The sequence below is a fragment of the Hyperoodon ampullatus genome, assembly GCF_949752795.1.
Source record: "Hyperoodon ampullatus genome assembly, chromosome: 2".
NCBI lineage: Eukaryota > Metazoa > Chordata > Mammalia > Artiodactyla > Ziphiidae > Hyperoodon > Hyperoodon ampullatus.
Genome location: NC_136915.1, coordinates 59,989,164 through 60,011,822, shown reverse-complemented (window position 1 = coordinate 60,011,822; position 22,659 = coordinate 59,989,164). Strand labels below are relative to the sequence as shown.

Below are 22,659 nucleotides of genomic sequence, written 5' to 3'. Positions count from 1 at the left end.
CCGTTTTTCTTTCTCAAGATTCCTTTGGCTATTCGGGGTCTTTTGTGTTTCCATACAAATTGTGAAATTTTTTGTTCTAGTTCTGTGAAAAATGCCAGTGGTAGTTTGATAGGGATTGCATTGAATCTGTAGATTGCTTTAGGTAGTATGGTCATTTTCACAATGTTGATTCTTCCAATCCAAGAACATGGTATATCTCTCCATCTGTCTGTATCATCTTTAATTTCTTTCATCAGTGTCTTATAGTTTTCTGCATACAGATCTTTTGTCTCCTTAGGTAGATTTATTCTTAGGTATTTTATTCTTTCTGTTGAAGTGGTAAATGGGAGTGTTTCCTTAATTTCACTTTCAGATTTTCCATCATTAGTGTATAGGAATGCAAGAGATTTCTGTGCATTAATTTTGTACCCTGCTACTTTACCAAATTCATTGATTAGCTCTAGTAGTTTTCTGGTAACATCTTTAGGATCCTCTATGTATGGTATCATGTCATCTGCAAAGAGTGACAGTTTTACTTCTTCTTTTCCAATTTGGATTCCTTTTATTTCTTTTTCTTCTCTGATTGCCGTGGCTATAACTTCCAAAACTATGTTGAATAATAGTGTTGAGAGTGGGCAACCTTGTCTTGTTCCTGATCTTAGTGGAAATCGTTTCAGTTTTTCACCATTGAGAACAATGTTGGCTGTGGGTTTGTCATATATGGCCTTTATCGTGTTGAGGTAAGTTCCCTCTATGCCTACTTTCTGGGGGTTTTTTATCATAAATAGGTGTTGAATTTTGTTGAAAGCTTTTTCTGCATCTATTGAGAATGATCATATGGTTTTTCTCCTTCAATTTGTTAATATGGTGTATCACATTGATTGATTTGTGTATAGTGAAGAATCCTTGCATTCCTGGGATAAAGCCCACTTGATCATGGTGAGTTTCTAAAAAAATGTTAAAGTTGTCAGCTGGTATAGTAAGTATCTTTTATGTTTCCAGGGGACTCCTTTGGTCAGTACTATGTCTGTGCTGGCAAACAACTGAGGCTAAATAAAGGAAATATGAATGAAATAGTGCTATTTGCTGTCTGAGTGCAGCACACGTACCAATGAACAGGAAGGTGATGTGGAGATCAGGAAGGCATTAGTAACAAGCAAAGATATGAAAGGGATTCATCTGCAGCAAATCAAAAGAACATAACTGAAGTCCTCAGCCTGGTCAGAATTGGGCCCTGAATGGAGCCGATAAGGTGACCAGAGAGAGTTAGAAGTGCTACAGTATGCTTCCATAACACTCCATACTTCTCCAGTCATAGCACTTATAAAATTTTATTGAATAGTTTGTTAGTTTCTTGTTATTCTTGCAGAGTTACAAGATGTGTGAAGACGGAGATGGCTCATCCATGCCTGCTCCATAGACAATTTGTAATAGATATTTTAAAAAATAAGTGAATGAATAAATGAATGGGGGAAAAGATGAGGGCACAGAAGTGGAAGAGGGAGGTGGGCACCAGAGAATGTTGCCTGGTTCCAGTGGGGTGACCCGGATCAGCACAGGCCTGATGCTAGCCACTCCCACACAACTCTTTCTTTCTAATCCACTTCTCATTCTCTTTGGGAAGGATTGAGGTCTCTGGAAAATAGCCAAAAAACAATTAAGGGAGAAGCCAGCCCAAATTAATGCTCAAGCATCAGGAGTATCTTAGCACTGAAAGCCACTTCTATTCACCCTCTCTCAGCTGAAGGGGTGAGAAAGGGTTCCCAGAGCCATAACTCTTTTTAGGTGGATTTAGAAGGCATATAAAGGTCCCTGGCTGAGGACTTGCCTCCTCATTCCACAGCTGGTGCCAGAAATCTCAATCCTCCACTGAGAGAAAATGTCCATCCAGTAAGTATCTCTGGAAGATTATTTTTTAAATTCCTTAGTGTGTTGATGGTAAACGGTCTATTTCAAGAGCTCCTGAAGAGGATTGATGACCCCTTTAGGGAAGGCCTTGGGTCATGGTTGGGGAGTTTCTTCCTATTTATATATTGAAGCAAATATCTAGAATTCAGGTCTAAATTACAGTGGGATTTGTGTGGCTTGGAATGGGCCTTGGAAATAGTAGTGAGCATGAGGATTTCAATGAGGCAGACCTGGGTTCCATTTCTTGCCCAGCCATTTCCTAGCTGTGTGATTTTGGGCAAATTGCTTTTTGAAGTCTTGGCTTTTCTGTATATAGAATGAGTAGTACTTACCCCATTATGGTGTTGTGAGATTTAAATGAACGAATAGCATACAAAGTCCTTTTTATAGTATGTGACACATGGTAAATGCTTAATAAAAAATAACTATCATAATTAGGCAGTCTGGTCAGAGCTCTCACTCTAAGGAGTTATAAAATGGAGCCAAAGTGAGAAGGGAGAAAATAATCAAAAGTATAAGACCTAAATCTCCTTGTCTGACTATATTTAAAATGTACTGTAGCTCTTGGAGACTGGTGATGAAGTGAGATGATGTGAAGACGTGATGGTATAATATGGGTGAATAACAAAGGATGATAAACTGACCCCCAAACCTGTGGTCTCCCAGTGCATAAGAGGGAGAGGAATGAGACTGTCTGGGAGGCAAGAGAATAAATGATGCAGTAAAAGCTGAGGGTAGGGACAGGGCAGGCTAATTCTGTGGGAAGGACTCGGTCAGGAAGAGAAGTGACAATGGCAGGATTTGTTGACTTGTCTTCAGAAATATGGGAAGACTACAGAGGGCAAGTCCACTGTGGCATTAAAAGGGAGGTCATTTTCTCCTTCATCAAAGGAGGAGCACTGACCTGGGCCCCTTTGCCAACCTCATACATTTCTACCACCACACCACACCAAAACACTGTGTGCTCCCAGCCCAGGCTAGACTGGCAGTATGCACCACCATTGAGCAGAGAGCATCTTTTCTCCTGGAGCTCTGCCTCTGTCTCCGTGGACTTCCTGAGATTCCACATGGGCTTCCTCCTCATTATTCCACCATTTCAGAGTCGAACATCCTGCTGGTGGTTACAAGAAACTGTTTGAAACTGTGGAGGAACTATCCTCACCGCTCACAGCTCATGTTACAGGTTGGTCTCACCTATCTTGAAGCCATCTTCTCTCTTCTGTCTCAATCTCTCTTCTCTGTCTCCTTATTCATTGGCATCTCTCAGTACGGGCTCCCCCTGTGGGCTACAGAGAGAGGAATCTGGACGTTTGGGCTTTTTATACTAAAAACCCATTTCCTCTTTACTTCTCTAATATAGAAAAATGCTACCTAACTGGAATTCCTTAACAACTGGGACTATACCTTTCTCATCTTTAAACTGTCAGTGCCTAGCTCAGTGCCTGGCACATAGAAAATGTTCTGTAAATGTCTGTTCTATCAGTTGTAGAATAAATGAAGGCCTGGTGACAAGCATCTAGGAATATGACAATAAAGCGTGGTAGGTTTCATGCCCATTATATCAGAAGTCTTGGTTCTGGAGTCAGGCAGATGTAGGTGCTAATTGTAGCTCTACTATTTTACTATCTGTGAATCCTTCAACAAGTTACTTAAACTTTCTGAGTCTCAATTCATTCACCTACCATAAACCAAATTTTACCTCATCGAGATGTTGTGAAGGTTAAATGAGATAATGTAAATAGAAAGATTCACACAGTATCCAACACAAAGTTATCAACAGATGGTTGTTATTATTACTACTGTTATCATTATCCGAAGTCACCACATGACCCACATAACATCCTTGCTTAGACATGGTGTTATAGGAAGGTCCAAAGCCTGGGCAGGTCTCTTTCCTCCCAATTATCTCTTATGCAAAATAGAAGGAATGAGCCCGGTGCTCTTTCTCAACTAGATTCTGATGCTAACAATCTAGGTTCTAGCAATCAAATTAATGCTGTGCCTTTTAGTTAAGCCATGCCTTCTTTTCAAATTTTTATCAGAAATATAAATCCTTGTAAAGTGGGCTCCTGAAATTGAGCTATATGAAATAATACATTTGTTTTTTTTTTAATGGCAAGGATTATACAAACACTGCCAAACGCTGCACTTTTCAAAGGATCAAAGGGGACAAACCTAGCTGTTTAGACTGAACAGACTTAAGCCCTTTCTTGTGTGCCCCTCACTTTTCAGAAAAGGACACGGAGGCCTAGAGATGGCACATAGCAAATCCTGAACCAGAATTCAGGTCTATGACAGCCCTTTGCACTTTCTGCTACAGCAGGTTGACCTTTATCTGGACAGTAGCCCATATTCTCAAAGGAATATAGGTCTATATTTTAAGAAGCCAGTATTCTTCTTGTTTCATTTAAATGGTTTGTTCTGTAGACACATCTTTGTTTAGTATATAGATCCCTGCTTCTAATCCATCCCTCCTATATATCAAGAAATTTGAAATTTTTCTTAAAAGTGAGACAGTAAAAAGGCAAATATATTGGTAGCTGGGGAAATCTGTTAGATGGAGAATCCCATTCCATTTGAGATACTTTTCCCTGTCTCCTTCCAACCCTTTATCTAAACTCTGAGATGTTGCCACATATCCTACCACTTGGTCTCCTAGAGAAAGGAGAGTAGGCCAGCAGGCATTTCCTGAGAGCTACCCCCCGTGAGAACTGGGAATGGAAATGACTGCCAGCTTTAGAAGTAAGAGGCTGCCCAATCGGGCTGCTTAGATAATCACTGCTCTTTACCTGGGTGAGAAGGGCAGGGGTAAGAAGCAATGTTCTGAGTCTTGCCTTCATCACAGGCAGGATCCCCCTCTGGCTAACCGGCAGTCTCCTTCGATGTGGGCCAGGACTCTTTGAAGTTGGATCTGAGCCATTTTACCACCTGTTTGATGGGCAAGCTCTCCTGCACAAGTTTGACTTTAAAGAAGGACACGTCACATACCACAGAAGGTAAAGAACACTAGGGCTCACTCCCCCTAGGGGTCGGACCTATCTCAGCTCCTCCCTCCATGTACTTTTCAACCTCCTGAACCCAAGAGGAGACTTTTATACTCGCCTCCACTCAGAATCCCCCTGGGCCAGTGAGTCTGTATGGACACCTCGGAGATGTACTAGGGGATAAAGAAGCAGCAAAGAACTAGGGTTTTGGGGTCTGACATGCCTGGCTTCAAATCCTATATCCCCTACATACCATTTGCCTAGGTGGGTGCCCTTTGGCAAGATGTTAATCTCTAATTCTTTGTTTTGTCATCTATAAAAATGGGAGAAATAAGAGAATTTACTTCAGGGCTTATTACAAGGATTAAATGAGAACATGGTTCCTAGCCCATAGGAAGCATTTAATAATAATAATAGTTATTTTTATTATTATTAAACCATGGGTCTCTTGATGTCTTTCCTTTTTTATGATCAGAAAGGCCAATGGGAAGGAGGGAGGGGTGTCGCAAAGGAGGCAAGGCCCAAATATGTCATAATAATACAAGAAAGAGAAGTTTTCTAAAAACAGAAGATTGTTGCTAAAAGGCTTGAAGCCCTAAGCCATCATTCCAATTTCATTACAAAGATTCATTAACACCACAATAAATAGTTTGTCTTATGCCTTAATATTCAGGCCTGTTAGCAGCTTTGTTGATCACCACAGATTTCAGGCATTCTGAAGAGACATCAAAAGAAAGAATAAATGGAGTCTTGAAGTAGTCAGGATAACTTGGATTGTAATAGAAGAGAAACAGATCAGGTCAAGCAAAAATTTAGTTATGAAAGCATATTTTGGAGGTCAGGCAACGCCTTTACATGCCTTCTATAGACCTTAGTACTTTTTCCTCTTCATGAAAGTGCAAAATCAGATTTTAATTGGCTCTCCACGTAAGAAATCCTAGGCAACGTATGCCATCTAGTCTGGGAGATATGGTTCAGGAGGTCTGCCTGTGCAAGAGACCAGATTCAAGAATATCTACTTTTAAAAGTAGCAAAATAAATTTTTAAATTGAAGAAAAACATAAGAGGAACATGAGGAAGATTGAAAGGAATATAATTCAGCATAACATGTTCTATACTTCCCTGCTCAGTGTAGATTGGTGAATTATAGGCTACAGGAAGTCAGAGGTCCAATGTGAACTACCCATGGAGCTGCATAGTGTGATATGGAAAAGGCATGTTTTCTGGCTCTGGCCACATATGCTGATCACTTAATTTCTCTGAACCTTGATTTCCTCATATGTCACTGTGAAGTTTATAAGACATAAATTTAAGCTCGTGGCACATTGTCTCTTTCTCCTTCAGTCACCCCAAGAAGTTATGAGACTCTTCATTCTTCATGTTGTGGATTTATGATTCTGACTTTAGAAGGGCACACAGAATGACCATTCTAAGCTCCCCATGGACTACACTAATTGCCCTTGTCTGTGACCCTTTCCCGTGTCTCAATGTCCTTCAGGTTCATCCGCACTGATGCTTACGTACGGGCAATGACTGAGAAAAGGATCGTCATAACAGAATTTGGCACCTGTGCTTTCCCAGACCCCTGCAAGAATATATTTTCCAGGTTACTGAAACCCAACTGCATGTTATTAAAGACGTTTTACATTAGCCCTTTTTCTCTTATGGCTTGAAAGTTACTGGACTGAAAAATCCATTTGCTTCTGCAGGTTTTTTTCTTACTTTCGAGGAGTGGAAGTTACTGACAATGCCCTTGTTAATATCTACCCAGTGGGGGAAGATTACTATGCCTGCACAGAGACCAACTTCATTACAAAGATTAATCCTGAGACCTTGGAGACAATTAAGCAGGTAGGACACAGTGCTCAGACGATATCGCTCAGGAATTTAGAATTTGCAACTTAGAGTTAAGTCAGCTGTGCATTTGGATTTGAAGAATATGAGAGCCAGATAGATTAAGTTTCAAATCCCTGCTTTGTCATCAACTACTAGCAACGTGACATAGGGCAAACTTTGTTTCTCCATCTGTGAAATTTTAAACATTTATTATGTGGATTGGAGGAAAACCATATAAAATGTCTAACATATTTATTTGTGACACAAATATTTATTGAGTCCCTTCCATGTACCAGAACTTACGCTGGTTGCAAAAGATATACCAATGAGTAAGACAACATGGTCCCTGCTCTTCATGGTTTTTATAGACTAGCATGGAACTGGCACATTTAATATTGAAAACCCTACCGTTCATTGTTCTAGGAAAGTGTGTTGCACCAACTTGCCCCTTCTTATAGACACTTCTTGTTAGAAATAAAGCTATATCTTAAATGAAAAAGCATAGATAAACATGTCAGCAGTATTAAAAAGTGACAAATTTTGATAAGAACTTAGGCAATCTCGGTGCAGCATTCGATAAGATAGATCTACATTTTCAACCAATATTTATTAAGATGTAACTATTTGCAAGGCATTGTTCTTGTCTTCAGAAAGCTTAACACCTAGGTGGAGAAATCAGATAAATACATTACTTAACTATAATAGGACACAGAATGTGAGGACTCTTTTCACAGAGGGAAAACCTTCTATGAAAGGACAAAGATTACTTCTGGCAGTAGTTGGTGGATGTGAGGTGGGGCAGATCAAGGAAGGTTTAAAAGTCTTGCATTTGAGTTAGAAGTTAAAGGGAAGGCACAACTTCATTGAATTTGGAGAAAGAACAGTTCATATACAGGGAATACCATGATCAGCTGTATAGAGGTGGGAAACTGGAGGATAAAGAATAATTTAATTGGCTAGATTTGCAGTATTTTTCAATGGAGGTGGCAGTGGCATTGGGCCGGTGGTACTTCATCATTGTGGGGACTGTCCCACCCACTGCAGAGGTTTGGTATCCCTGATCCCACCTACTAAACACCAGACATGTCCTCAATCATTGTACAAACTCCAAATGCTCCCCAACATTTCCAACTCTCCCCCTAGGGGGCAATAACACTCCCAGGTGAGAACTAGTGATCTAAAGCATGCCACGTCAAGGGGAATAGTGAAACACAGGGTAGAGTGAAACTAGAAGTTTGAATAATGGACAAAAACTTGGAATAAGTCATTTAGCTGATGGGAAGCTACTGAAAGTTTTTGTTCAGGGAAGTGGTATAAGCAGAACTGTACTTTAGGTTATTTAATCTGGAAGCCACATGTAGGCTGTATGGGAGGACAAAAGAGATAAGGGATAGCTAGGAGACCAGTTAGGTGGAATTGAAGACCAGAACTAGATAGTCGGTGTAGTAGGAACAGAAAGGAAAAGGAGTCCCAACAATGGGTCTCAATATCACAAGCTGATTTGTAATCCCCAACAGACTATTTACTAAGGTTTAACATATTCTCGATTGCTCTTTCTTAGTTTAGATGTATGTTTGAAACAACATATGAGTGTGTGTGTAGATCATTTAGAGAAATACTGAAGCTGAGTTTCTAAACCATCCATTTGACTTTGACAGTGAATCCAATTACCATAGTAATTTAATTGGAAGTGTGAAGTTCATGGCATGGCTCCAGAATAGACTTTATTAGGAGTCAGGTTTCATTGTCAGCAGCACTATACCCTGACTTCGTATAAAAATGTAGTTTTAAAATTTTGAGTGTTTTTTTGTTCGTTTACTATTACTGAAATAGACTCTTAACAAGTTCCTTTGCCTCCAGCCTGATTCCCTTAAATACAGCTTCCTTAATTCTGTAGAAGCAATTTTTTTCTAAAATGCAAGTATAAATGTGTTATTCCAACTAGTGCACCCATAGTTTCCAAGTTAAAGTTAAAAGCACAGACCTTTGTGGCTGGCCTATTTTATTTCTCCTCCTCCATGTGTGTGTATCACCACAGCCATGCTGAATGACTAGTAATCCCCAAGCAACATTCAATTTTTACAACTCTATGCCTTTACATTAGGGTTCCTACTCCCTAGAACACACTGTCATCCTTCTCCATCTGGTAAATTTTACTCGTCTTTCAAGCATGTGTTGGAGTCATTGCCCTTGGGAAGCCCTGCCTAATCCCCTATTCTGGGTTAGATGGCCTTTCTTTACAGATATCATTTTGCACCTACTGCACCGTATACCAGCTTATTGGTCTAATACAGCAGTGCTATTAAATGGAACTTTCTACAACGATGGAAATGTTCTATATCTTCATTGTCCAAGTGCTACTGAGCACTTGGATGTGGCTAATGTGACTGAGGAACTGAATTTGAAGTTCTATCTAATTATGGTTAACTTATATTTAAATTGCTATATGTGGCTACCATAGTGGACAGTGCAAATCTAGACTGAAGTTCTTGAAAGCGAGGGCCATCTCTGTTTTCTTAGACCCTGACACAGCACCTGGCATATAATAGAAGCTCAAGGAATACTTGATGAATGACTGAATGACTGAATGAATGTCTTGCTTTTTATTTAAATGAGGGTGCTAAAAACTCCCTATGCTTTAAAACATACTCTCCTAATCACATAGAAAGAATTTTGGTTAGACAAATATATACTCCATCGACTATTCATTCAATAAGTCTTTACTGAGCAGGTTCCAGGTAGAAATTCTAGTGCTCTACATCCTTAGATAAGTCATTTGATCTCTCTGACACCTCAAGTTCTCCTTATGTAAACTGAGAGGTTTGTGGTAGATTAGTGGTTTTGAATTTTTTATGAGAATCTAAAACGAATTAAAGCACTGAATCCTGTCTTGAAAAAGTTTCCATTAATTCCAGGAATTCATGGTTCCCCTGAAGTCTATTTAGGTTAAGACTTTCTATACTAGATGAATCCTGAAGTTCCTTTCAGTTCCAAATTCATTCTGTATGTAAGACACTGGATTTGGTATTTAGGTTGTATCATAAAAAATTGCCATTTTTATAAAATGAAAATTATTGACTATCAGCATACAATTCAATGTAATTCAGTAAGGGGAATGTAAAGAAGTTTCAGGATTCAAATTTGTCACTGTTTGAAGACAAGCTGCATGTGCAAAAGGAAAGTAACCAACCAGAGTAATGTATGGCCTACATCAATTGAAAAGCTCAATCAGGGAGAACTTGAAGATTTCAGAGGCATGAGGGATCAGCATGGGGGTCAGAGGAGAGCTCAGCACAAAAGATGGGACTTCTACAGACTTAAAAGAGGGTAGGACCCAGAGAGATGGAAAGAAAGAGAAAGCACACTTAGGGTGAGAGTGCAAGTGGTAACGGTGAGGTCAGACTGAGGAACCAAAGGTGTAATATGATCTTTCTCTTAACATGGGTTACGGTTGTTCTCCTTCCATAGGTTGATCTTTGCAACTATGTCTCGGTCAATGGAGCCACTGCTCACCCCCACATTGAAAATGATGGGACTGTTTACAATATTGGTAATTGCTTTGGGAAAAATTTTTCAATTGCCTACAATATTGTAAAGATCCCTCCACTACAAGCAGGTCAGTTTACCACTTTGACTCTTCTTAAAACAAGTATCTATAATATGAAAAAGTTACTGGAAATACAGGGTGTCAGATCAGAAATATCAGGATAGCACTATATGGATAGTTAAATTACTCTCAGATTTTAGGACAACTGCCCCTAGCCCTTACCCTACCAGGGGACCAATGCCAAAGAGCACCATAGCAGGAAATGACATCTTCAAAAATAAGTTGCCGTGTTCTATTCTATAGTGTTTCAAAGATGTAGTGTATATGTGACTTTGATCATATAAGATTTAGATTTGAATCCAGTAAATATTTATTGAACACTTATCCATGTGCCAGACAAAATTAAGATTTTAAACAAACACGTGTATGTGTAATAGGATACACACATGTATATAACAGTGTAGTATTTTTTGTGTATTTAATTCCCAAAACTACAAGCATAACCTTTTAACTCATATACTATAGAGAAAGAATATTAAAACAGAAGAGAGTACTCTTTAGAATTCTCCATTCATCCTCCATTCATTGCCAGAAATTTGATAATGATCTTGATAATAGAATTATTTGAGTATATGGATTTTTATTTATTACTGCTTAGTATGATTCTTGAAGTATAGACCCTGGACCAGCAGCCTCACCTGGGAACCTGTTAGAAATACAAATCTTGAGCCCTACCTGAGGTAGACTGAATGAGTAATTCTAGGGGTGAGACCATAGTTCAGAAACTTCTTATGTGGTTCTTATATACACTAAGGTTTGAAGACACTGTCTTAGTAGTAAATAAACTTTAATGTGCTTAAGAATTATTGTAAAAGGCTATGGACCCAAAACCACATATGCTATAACTTTATAGATAACTTAAGATATTGTAAAAGGCACTTAGACCATACTAAAATTTTGCCTTACTCCCTTGACTTAGAACCCACCTCCAGATGTAAGATGTGACTCCAGTGTACCCTGTCTGCCACACACTGTTTGAGTGTACTTTCCAAATCTGCTGCTATTTGGATTTTCCTGGGTGATTGCAGCTCCACATGAAATTTCTCTAAGAAATGCCAGTGACTGAGAAAATGGAAATAAACTCTTTAAAAAATCAAGATCTGAAAATGTATTTCTTTGCTTGCATAAGCTGTTCTAAATGCTTTGTATTTAAAAAAAGAAAAAAAGAGGCTGTTCCACAGCCTTTTGAAACCACTTTATTTCAGACAAGGAAGATCCAATAAGCAAGTCAGAGATCGTTGTACAATTCCCCTGCAGTGACCGATTCAAGCCATCTTACGTCCATAGGTAACTTGAAGGCCTGCTATGAATCTTCAGGAAAACTCAGGTTTAAAGATCTGCTTTGCCTACCTTTGATACCAATCCTGATCATGACATTTTCTTACAGAAACCTAAAATTAAGTGTAGTTAATTTCATGTAGGCACTGTTGATTCATATAACTGAGTATACCTCATGTGTACACATTTCTCTGTGGTTTGAGAATCAACCCTTCCCACTCACAAGTTTATTTCTGTTTCTGAACAGTTTTGGTTTGACTCCCAACTATATTGTTTTTGTGGAGACACCAGTCAAAATTAACCTGTTCAAGTTTCTTTCTTCATGGAGTCTTTGGGGAGCCAACTACCTGGATTGTTTTGAGTCCAATGAAACCATGGGGGTAAGTCTTACATTTATTTGTCAGCTTTATGGTTCTGAATAATATGCCTTTCATAATGCACACTTTTTTTTCTTTTTAAATGCATCAAAATATTTTCTTCACTTTTCAAGGTTTGGCTTCATATTGCTGACAAAAAAAGAAAAAAGTATATCAATAATAAATACAGGACATCTCCTTTTAACCTCTTCCATCACATCAATACCTATGAAGACAGTGGTTTTCTGGTTGTGGATCTCTGTTGCTGGAAAGGGTAAGAAAGGACATTGGATAAATGTTACATCTCCAGTTGTTCCTGGAAATTAGGGGTTTTTTTCGGAGATGCCACTCTCAGTATTTAATCTGAATTACATCTAAAAAAGCAAGAAGAATGCTTAAGTCACAAAATATGATTGAAAAGGCTGTAGGGAGTTTAGATAATCAGAAACACTAACTGAACCTCAAAACTATGGTTAATGATTGAAAACTGATCAGGTCCATGAACCAGACCTGAAAATAAAATATTCTGTGACTTGACGAGTAAACTTAAGCTTAATTTCACTCAAACTTAACAAGATCCTTTGGGGAGCCTAGAACTCCACCTAGTCTGGGTTTGGGAAAAAGAGATATGCTTTCTTCAAAACAGCAGGTCACTAAAAAAGACAGTAGCCCCTGACGACACTGACAGAATGGTGATAGAGAAACAGAGCAGAAAGTTTCAAAGGCTATTGTTATTTAAACATATCCATGAGCAGGACTCTTTTCTCCACCCAGAGTGGGCAAGAGAAATGACTCCAGTATTCCTGAGTCTTTAGCAGGTTCTGGGCTGGGGTCTGAAGAATAGGTAGGCACTTGTGCTTTTAAAAGGCATGAAGCGTGTCTCTAAATTATTTGTAATTGGCTGTCCTCATGTTTGGCTTCTTATTTTTGCAGATTTGAATTTGTTTATAATTACTTATATTTAGCCAATTTACGTGAGAACTGGGAAGAGGTGAAAAGAAATGCCAGAAAGGCTCCCCAGCCTGAAGTTAGGAGATACGTGCTTCCTTTGAATACTGACAAGGTAACCACCCTCTACATAGATTTCAGATATAACCAGAATGTTTCATCTCACTCAGGATTTTTTCTCCTGCTGTGTGTTTATACATAAAGTCTTGAAATTTCAGAGCTGGAAGGAACTTTAAAAATTAACTAATTCCACTTCCCTCATTTATAAGCAAGGAAACTGAAGCTCAGAAGAATCACATGACTTAGCAAAATCCAACTGTGGTGGAGTCAAAACGAAAACTAGGTTTTGACTCTAAACCTGTTGTTCTTCTATTTACAAAATCCTTTAAAACTGATTGCAATCCAACTGGTTAGAACGTAAGCAAAAACAGTGGAATAAGTGGGCAAAAAAGCTTAAAAAAAAATAAGTAGGTTGGCAGTCTTTGAAGGCTTTCAGGCCAAAAGGTTTGTGCTTTATTTGACAGGTGATGGGGAGATAGTCAAAGTTTTGAACAGAAGAAAGCCATATTCAGAGCTGGTGGACTGGGTATCAAGTGTACTGACTACTTTAGTTGTCCCTGCTACTAAATGTCTGGCTTCCCTGAGCAAGTCACTCAGTGAGCAAGTTCCCCTACAGTTCGGTTGCCTGCTCATAAACCTAAATAAATTGGACTAAATAATAACTAAGGTTATTTGCAGCTTTGATTTTCTAAAATAAGGCTGTGTTGTGTGTAAGTAGTATTGGAAATAAAGAAAGGATGATGATAAGGGAACTGGGATTGGAGACAATGAAAATCACTCAGGTGATAGAAAAATGTAGTGGTAGTAGGAACAGACAAACAGACAAAAGTGAGAGTTCCTACAGGTAGAATTAAAAGGATCTTACATTTGATTGGATGGTAGAATGAATTAAGTCTTAGACATGCAAAAGACCATAGAGATCCTTTAAGCCTATGTGTCTAGAGTGTTGATACCTTTGGAAATGGAAATGTAATAGGCAGAGCAGGTTTGGAGATAAACCTGAATTGTAGAACTATGAGGAAGTGGGGAGAATGAGTAAAAGGGCTGACTTCAAGACAGACCCAGGTTGACCAGGGCTTCCAGCTTTCTAGCTGTGTGATTTGCGGCAAGACATTTAACCTTTTTAAATCCCCTTTTCTTTATCTATATCCACCATACAGGATTTTTGTGATCAATAAACGAGGTGACATATGTCAATCACTGAATATAGTCCCTCACACAAAGTGTTAAATAATATTCATTATAATCATCATCAACAGCAAAATCAGCATCAACAACATTTTCATGAGGATGTCTTGGAGGCTTTCATATGGAAGTGCAGGTCCTTGCGACACAACGTAGGGTCAGAAAAAAAGAGCTGATAGTTATTGGTATTGAAATGATGATCAGATATATGAAGATAGATAAGATTGCTAGCAGGAAAAATTCATACTTTAGAGTGTTTTAAAAGAAACATACAAGTTTGTTTATTTTAAAAATGAGGAACTTGATAGCCATAAAATGCTGAAAGAAAAAAAAAGATGGCCAAGCACAAAAGTTTGGGAAACACCCATGTGAAGAAAGCGGTAAGAAAAGAGGAGTCAGAAAAAGAAAGAGAAAAAAGTCACCAAAGGGCCCTAGTTACAGCTAAGAGAGGATAATGCCACATGATAAGGCAAGAGAAGGGTTTCACTGGTGCCCACTGCTATATATAGACAAGTTGAAAAGAATGAAGATGAGCCAAAAACCAGATTTAGTGATCTCCAGGGGAGTAGGGAGAGAGGCAGAAATCAGGTTTCAAGGCAATAAAGGTGAGCAATTGATGAGAATGTGGGAGCAATTACTATAGCCTGCACTTTTAAAAGTTTGGCAATGAAGAGAAAAATAAGTCATAAATTAGGGAAATAAGAGATAAACAGATTGAAGGAAGGAGAGGAAAGAGTATGAGTGAAGTTTCCAGTTTAGTGATTAATATAACAGTGATATCTTTAAAATATACCTTTATTATTTTTGAATAGGCAGTGAATTTGAATGGTCAAAAAATCAAAATGATTCAAAAAGGTACACACTGGAAGTGTCGCTCCAACCTCTCTCTGCCTCCATTCCATACCATTCCCCTTCACTTCTGTGTGTAACTTTTAATGTCTTTCCTTTTCCTTTGTTTATGCAAATATAAGAAAATATAAATATATATAATTATTATTTCCCATTTTTACACAAAAAGTAACTTTCTATATCCACATTTTTGTTCCTTGCTTCTTTTCATTTTAAAATATATATTGAAGATCTTGCTTTCTTCAACTGCACGGTATTCTTTTTTGTGAACATACCCAAGTCCCTCACTGCTGAGCAACAGAGTTGTTCCCATTCTTTGGCTGTTACAGATAATGTCACAAGGAATAACTTTGTATGTATGTTATTTTATATATGTGCAGATATAGCAATAGGATAAACTCTCAGAAGTGAAATTGCTGGGTCAGGGGATAAATGCATGTGTTAAAAAAATAGTGAGGGAGAAGAGTGAAAATAAGGAGCTAGTTTGGAAAGCAAAGATAATGTTACAGATCTCTTACATTAAAAACCCTAATTTAATGGTGGAAAAAATAAGATACGACAGAGTAAAATCATTAAAGTTACAGTCGCATAAGTAATGTGTTCGACATCAACATTTGAACTTACTGTATACATGTATAAATATGTATGTATGCACACATGCCGCTCTCTCCTTCCCAAAATCACCATGAGGTGCCTCGAGGCCCCACTTCACAGACTCTCACAAGACCCATCCTCACCTCCCATCTCTTCCCAATCCTGAAAATCTTTCACTATTTCCTTTTAATTCATTGTACCTACCAGAAAAATTCCATCTATCCTCTGCTCAGAAGGCTCCTTCCACCTTCTTTCTTTTACCAAAAAATCTGACACTCTCTTTAGGACACTGGTCTCTTCAGCAGCAATTTCCAGGGGTAGCAGTTTCTCCTCCTACAGCACTTGTACCACTGGGCCTGGGGTTGTGGTACACTTGTTCCACTTTGCTGCTTCCAGACCATTGCTCCTTCCCTTAAAATCCCTTAAAATCTTCCAATTTCAAATCTCATTTCAGCTAAGTATATAGCCAAGTGGTATGTCTACATTTACATATATACACCCCTCATTATTATTCTCACCGATTAACCACCATTCCTTCTCCCTTCTGGTTCAGTGTCACACTCCCCTGACCTACTCCTGACTCTCAGTTATTTCAATATACACATCATAGGTGACTCTTCCAACAACTGGCCTCTCAGTTCCATGACGTCTTCCACTGATTCTGTCTTCCATTCTATCTCAGCCACTCACTCCCCACAGTCATGCAATTGACCTTGCCATTACCTTTGACTGTGCTTCTACCATAACCTTGGTTTCATGCATGACACATTCTGACTACCACCTCTTATCTTTCAAGATTACTTGCCCTATTGCAGTTCCCACCAGGAACCTCCAATCTATTGAAGCTATTACCTTCTCATCATCTCTCACTCCCTTGAGGACTTACCTTCCCTCCTTATTCAATAACAATCTCATGGTCAATCATTGTAATCACCCCCTTGAGTAGATCTTCATTTCTCTTCCCTCTTTCTTACTTTATAGAACTTATTTGTCAAAATCATAATCCTAGTTAAATTCAACCCTCCACCCACTCCATGCTTGTACCTCTAAGGCTGAAATTAAGTGCTAAAAACACACAATTGTGTTAATTGGCCCACTTTTAAGTACATGACCACAAACCTTACTGCTACATTTCCCAACTTCACTTTCCTAGTTAAATATTTCACACCTTCCTCTCTTCAACCTTCTAACACCTCCCACCTCCACACTCATACTCAACTGATGGCTCTGCTTCCTATTTTACTGAAACAAATGAAAGAAATCAGAAAAGAACGTAGACTCCTGCCACCACATCTACCCACCCACCAGCATCTGTACTCATACTGAATTATCCATCATCCTATTCAGAACTAGTCTTTCCCATCCTTCCTCACCCTCTCCAGGACAGCACTCTACAATTCTCCCCTGCTCTCATATATCTCACTCTCCTCCTGTTTTCATTAAATCATGCATATTATGCTATTATTTTGCCCTCTTACAAAATCCTTCTCTTAACTCTTCTTGCCTCCACCACCTATCCCCTCATTCCTCTCTTGAAGACCCCTTAATGTTGGAGGGCACCAGAACTCAGCCCTTTGTTCTATCTTCTATCTGTACATTCACTCCCTTTGTAAAGACTCATGCTTTAAAGCAGACTAGAATTTCACTTCCAACTTTCCTTTTAAGTCAAGGTTCTTATATGCTACTGCCAATGCCATGTCTTTATTTTGATGTCCAATAAACACTTCAAGTTTAATAAGAAAAAACCTAAACTTCTCCTCTTCCCCTACCAAAAATTACCTTCAGTAATCCCCGTCTTTGTTGTGACAACTCTAACTTTTAATTATTCAAAAACCTTGAAGCCCTTCTTGACTCCTTTCTCAGTTTCATGCCTCTTCCCCACCCCATATCTTATCTATCAGGAAATACTCTTGGCTCTACCTTGCGTTCCTCACTGACTTCAATGTTACTAGCCTAGTCTGAACCATTGTTTTCTTTTGACTGGACTACTACAAGAAAAACTGGTTTCCCTGATTTCACTCTTGCATCTCCCCTACTCTTTTTTTTTTTTTAATTTACATGTATTTTATTTATTTATTTATTTATTTTTGTATCTCTCACATATATATATATATTTTTTATACAGCATGTTCTTATTAGTCATCCATTTTATACACATCAGTGTATACATGTCAATCCCAATCTCCCAGTTCATCACACCACCATCCCCACCCGCCGCTGCTTTGGTTGTTTGGTGGTTTGCTGCTTGGTGTCCATACGTTTGTTCTCTACTTCTGTGTCTCAATTTCTGCCCTGCAAACCGGTTCATCTGTACCATTTTCTAGGTTCCACATATATGCGTTAATATATGATATTTGTCTTTCTCTTTCTGACTTAACTTCACTCTGTATGACAGTCTCTAGATCCATCCACGTCTCTACAAATGAACAAATTTCATTCCTTTTTATGGCTGAGTAATATTCCATTGTATATGTGTACCACATTTTCTTTATCCATTCATCTGTTGATGGGCATTTTGGTTGCTTCCATGACCTGGCTATTGTAAATAGTGCTGCAATGAACATTGGGGTGTATGTGTCTTTTTGAATTATGGTTATCTCTGGGTATATGCCCAGTAGTGGGATTGCTGGGTCATACGGTAATTCTATTTTTAGTTTTTTAAGGAACCTCCATAGTGTTCTCCACAGTGGCTGTATCAATTTACATTCCCACCAACAGTGCAAGAGGGTTCCCTTTTCTCCACACCCTCTCCAGCATTTGTTGTTTGTAGATTTTCTGATGATGCCCATTCTAACTGGTGTGAGGTGATACCTCATTGTAGTTTTGATTTGCATTTCTCTAATAATTAGTGATGTTGAGCAGCTTTTCATGTGCTTCTTGGCCATCTGTATGTCTTCTTTGGAGAAATGTCTATTCAGGTCTTCTACCCATTTTTGGATTGGGTTGTTTGTTTTTTTTAATATTGAGCTGCAAAAGTATTCTCGACAGAGCAGTCAGGGTGATTCTTTTAAAAATAAATCAGAGCCCGCCACTGCTCTGCTCAGAACTCTCCAATGACTTCCCATCTCTCGCTCACAGAAAAAGACCAAGACCTCACAATGACCTATCAGTCTCTACCCCTCCACTCTCCTCTCCTGCTCTTCTCCCCCGAGCTCAGTCAGTGCAGCCACACTGGTCTCTTTAATGTTCTTCAAGGACCTTTGGCATACTCCTACCTCAGGCCTTTGTAGTTTGTTCTCTCTGCTCAAATGCTCTTCCCCAGACATCTGCATTGCTAGCTTCCTTCATCTTCTACAAGTTTTATCCCAAATGTCACCTTTTCAATGAGGCCCACCCTGACCACCTACTAAAATTACAACTACCTACTCTTCACACTTCTGATTCCCCTTACTCTGCTCTATTTTTTCTCCTCACATTCATGATGTACTAAACTCTTTATCTATTAATTATATTTATATTGTTATGTTCCCAAGTTAGAATGTAAACTTCATGATGACAGGGACTCTGTTCTCTGAAATATCCCAAATGCCTAGAATAGAGTCTATCGCAAAACATGTATTTAAGTATTTGATGCAGGTATTACTAAATGAATATGTTTTTTGAACGAGCTCATGATATTCATTCCTTTCATAAAATAATCTGAAAAATCACGTAGGAGCAATGTGGGTGACAAGAGATCTTAGAAAACATCTGGTCAGTAGTTTTTCAATTTGTTTTCTTTTTTGACAACTTACGAGTATGATTCTGTTTTCAAATAAAATAAAAATATAGCCTAACTATAAAGGAGACAAACACTGTATGGATATCTAGAGGTTGAAGTCTTTGTTGTTCTGCAGAAAAATACTTCTTTTTCCACAGCCCATCCTCAAAGCTGTAAATTTTCTTCGAGGTCAGTCTCATTTCACTGGTGAGAAGACTGAGGGCCTATGAAGTTGTGTGACTTTCCCAGTGACACACAACCAGTGACTGATGTGGACACAGACAGCTTTCCCAGTCATGTTCCTGGGCTCCCCTTTCTAGATTTTTCTGCACTGCCTCTCCCTACATGTTGACTTAAGAAGTAAAGAACTCAGGAGACAAAACTTGGGAAGACTATATTTATGGCTGCTTGATTTTTCTTTCCTGCTCACTGAGGTTTCTGTGATCCTCTTTCTTAGGCTGACACAGGCAAGAATTTAGTCACACTCCCCAACACAACTGCCACTGCAATTCTGTGCAGTGATGAGACCATCTGGCTGGAACCTGAAGTTCTCTTTTCAGGGCCTCGCCAAGGTGAGATGATTTAGGAAAAAACCTCACATGAGAGAGAACAAAATGTTCCATTCAAAGAAATTAATGAGTTTTCCTAAGCACGTGCTCTATTTTGCAGCATTTGAATTTCCTCAAATCAACTACCAGAAGTATGGTGGGAAACCTTACACATATGCATATGGACTTGGCTTGAATCACTTTGTGCCAGACAGGGTAATTAATCCATCTTCCTAATATTCGAACAGTACTTTGAGTCACATGCTAGTCAAGTAAGAGCATATTGACTGATTGACTGACTGATTGATTGACTTTTCTTTCTTACAAACAGCTCTGTAAGCTGAACGTCAAAACTAAAGAAACTTGGGTATGGCAAGAGCCTGATTCATACCCCTCAGAACCCATCTTTGTTTCTCACCCAGATGCCTTGGAGGAAGATGACGGTAATGAAAGTAATAGATGTGTCTGAACACTCTCTTTTCATTGCAGTTCATATAGTTAGTTAATTAGGAGAGGAGTTATGTTGATTATTCCCTAATGTTCAGAAATAATCCTTTATACTATTGAATGGGACAGCACTAAAGAATTTAAACTTATTTGAAAATAAGTTTTATCTTATGGTCAGGTTTCATTTGGTACTGTTGGAAAAATGCTAAAGCACCATCTGGTGTCACGATGGAACATCAATGTCTGCTCTAGATGAAGGAGAGGAGGAAGAGGGAGCAGCATGAGGTCTAGGTTTTTGCCTTTCCTGACCTAGATACATTTCTGAAAAGGGATAGAGTTCTAAGGAGAGAAATTGTGTATTCTAACAGATCCAAGAGAATGAGGATGAGGCTTTGTGTTTCTAGTTTTGGTTTTTCCTTTTAGTAAGCTGGGGCTAGAAAGGGATCCAGAGCAACAGCCTATAAAACAGCAACTCAGTTACAAAGAGTCAGTCTTAGTTAACTACTGATTATCCGGGACAAGGAGGTAGGTTATCCTCTCTGGGATTAAAATATGGAAAACCACAGAGAAATGAATAAAATAAAGAATTGTAGAGCCGTTTTACGCTAAGTGATTTTACATATACAGCCTTTCCAGTCAAAACCGCAAAAAGTTTGTTCTTATTTTGTTTGAAGGAAGTAAGCTTCCAGCTAGGTCTTGGAAATTATAGAAATAATATACCATACTGTTTTCAAAGTCTTTATTTTTTTGGCCACACCGCTCAGCTCGTGGGATCCTAGTTACCCGACCAGGGATCGAACCCGCTTCCTCAGCAGTGTGCGGAGTCCTAACAACTGAACCACCAGGGAATTCCCAGAGTCTTTTAATATACATTTTTCACTTGATTGTCACAACATTTTTTTTTTGCAGTAGGTAGAACAGCAGGTGTTAAATCATATGATACAGATAAAAACACAGAAACATTCATTAAATAAGAATTTAATGAATACTTACTATGTTCTAATCATTGTAGTAGGCTATTGGGATACAACAGTGGGCAAGACAGATAGGGTCACCCCCTTCTTAGAGCTTACAGTCCAGGGGACATGAAAAATTTTAAATCCCTTTCAGGGTTGCCACACAGCCAGGTGGTAGAAAAGTCAGAACAAGATATCAAGTCATCTGGTTTTCTTTATTTGTCAGTGTAATGCTTCCTTGCTTCCTGTATTATTTCAGTGACACAATCTATTGCTATGGGCTTTTTTTTTTTAATTCAACATTGCCTTATTAACTTCTGATTAACAGGTGTAGTTCTGAGTGTGGTGGTGAGCCCTGGGGCAGGTCAAAAGCCCGCTTATCTCCTAATTCTGAATGCCAAGGACTTGAGTGAAGTTGCCAGGGCTGAAGTGGAGATTAACATCCCTGTCACCTTTCATGGACTGTTCAAAAAATCCTGAGCACATTCTAGCCTAATATGTTTCTGGTGACAAAACCCAGAAAAACATAGTCAGGTCTGCAGTCAAATTCTGTTCAGTTTTAGCCTGCTGTATATGAGTTTTAACTTGCAAATGCACACAATTTTGAAGTGTTTTACAGAACGCACAGAGTTGAATAAGCAATTCCTTTTTTTAAAAAGTGCACATATTTAGGTAATCATACTTTCTCTGTGAGACAGACACATCATAACTAAAAATTCTTTATATATTTACAATCAAAGAGCAAATGAATGTGGATTTATTAAACTGTTTTTTATTCCTATTATAAAAGTGTATTTTAGGTACCTATCTGCTCCAATTATTTTTTAACACTTAAAAGCCAGTCCTCTACACCTGATTTGTATGTGGCTTTGCCAAATCAAAGCAGTATCTTGCAAAAAGGCTTAATTATTAAATGTCAAACCAAACTTTTTCTCAAACCAGGGACTATCATCTAAGACAATCATTGTAATTGTATGCATATATATATTATTGTTCAAAGATTCTCAAGTTTTATAAACTTTAACATTTCCATTTAATATAAGCAATTACTACTATTTCTGATTTTACAATGAGGAAACCTATCTCTAATCCACTGAGGGCTCTCAACCAAATAATTTCTCAGAGATTAAGTTATCTATTAAAAGCTTATATAACACCCAAGCAATTACATATAGTAGTGACTGTAATTTTTTTGAAAAACAGAGCATAAAATACTGACAAATATAATTTCTGTTTAAAATCAGAGTATGGGGTAATAATGTGTGTGGGGGGTGTTATACTTTGTTGCCTCGTCTGCTTTATTATATTTAAGCACTGTGCAATCACCTGAAAGTGAAAAAAGAGAAATATTGTCATTAACTTTCCAATATTAATATATTTTAAGTACTTTTGTTTTTAAAATTATTCTCTTCTGAGCTACATAT

The 22,659-nt window shown here is 38.4% G+C and overlaps 1 protein-coding gene across 1 annotated transcript; it reads left to right on the top strand.

Annotated features, from left to right (window-relative positions):
* Positions 1-2,994: 2,994 nt before the first annotated feature.
* Positions 2,995-21,715, top strand: RPE65 (retinoid isomerohydrolase RPE65; the record flags this gene model as incomplete). The annotated part of the gene is made up of 13 exons (XM_079728004.1): positions 2,995-3,074; positions 4,737-4,883; positions 6,370-6,477; positions 6,581-6,722; positions 10,176-10,323; positions 11,520-11,601; positions 11,840-11,972; positions 12,083-12,222; positions 12,882-13,011; positions 19,742-19,856; positions 19,954-20,048; positions 20,164-20,275; positions 21,564-21,715. The coding sequence occupies exons 3-13, from the start codon at positions 6,401-6,403 to the stop codon at positions 21,713-21,715; spliced, it is 1,326 nt and encodes a 441-aa protein (XP_079584130.1). The 5' UTR covers positions 2,995-3,074; positions 4,737-4,883; positions 6,370-6,400.
* Positions 21,716-22,659: the final 944 nt, after the last annotated feature.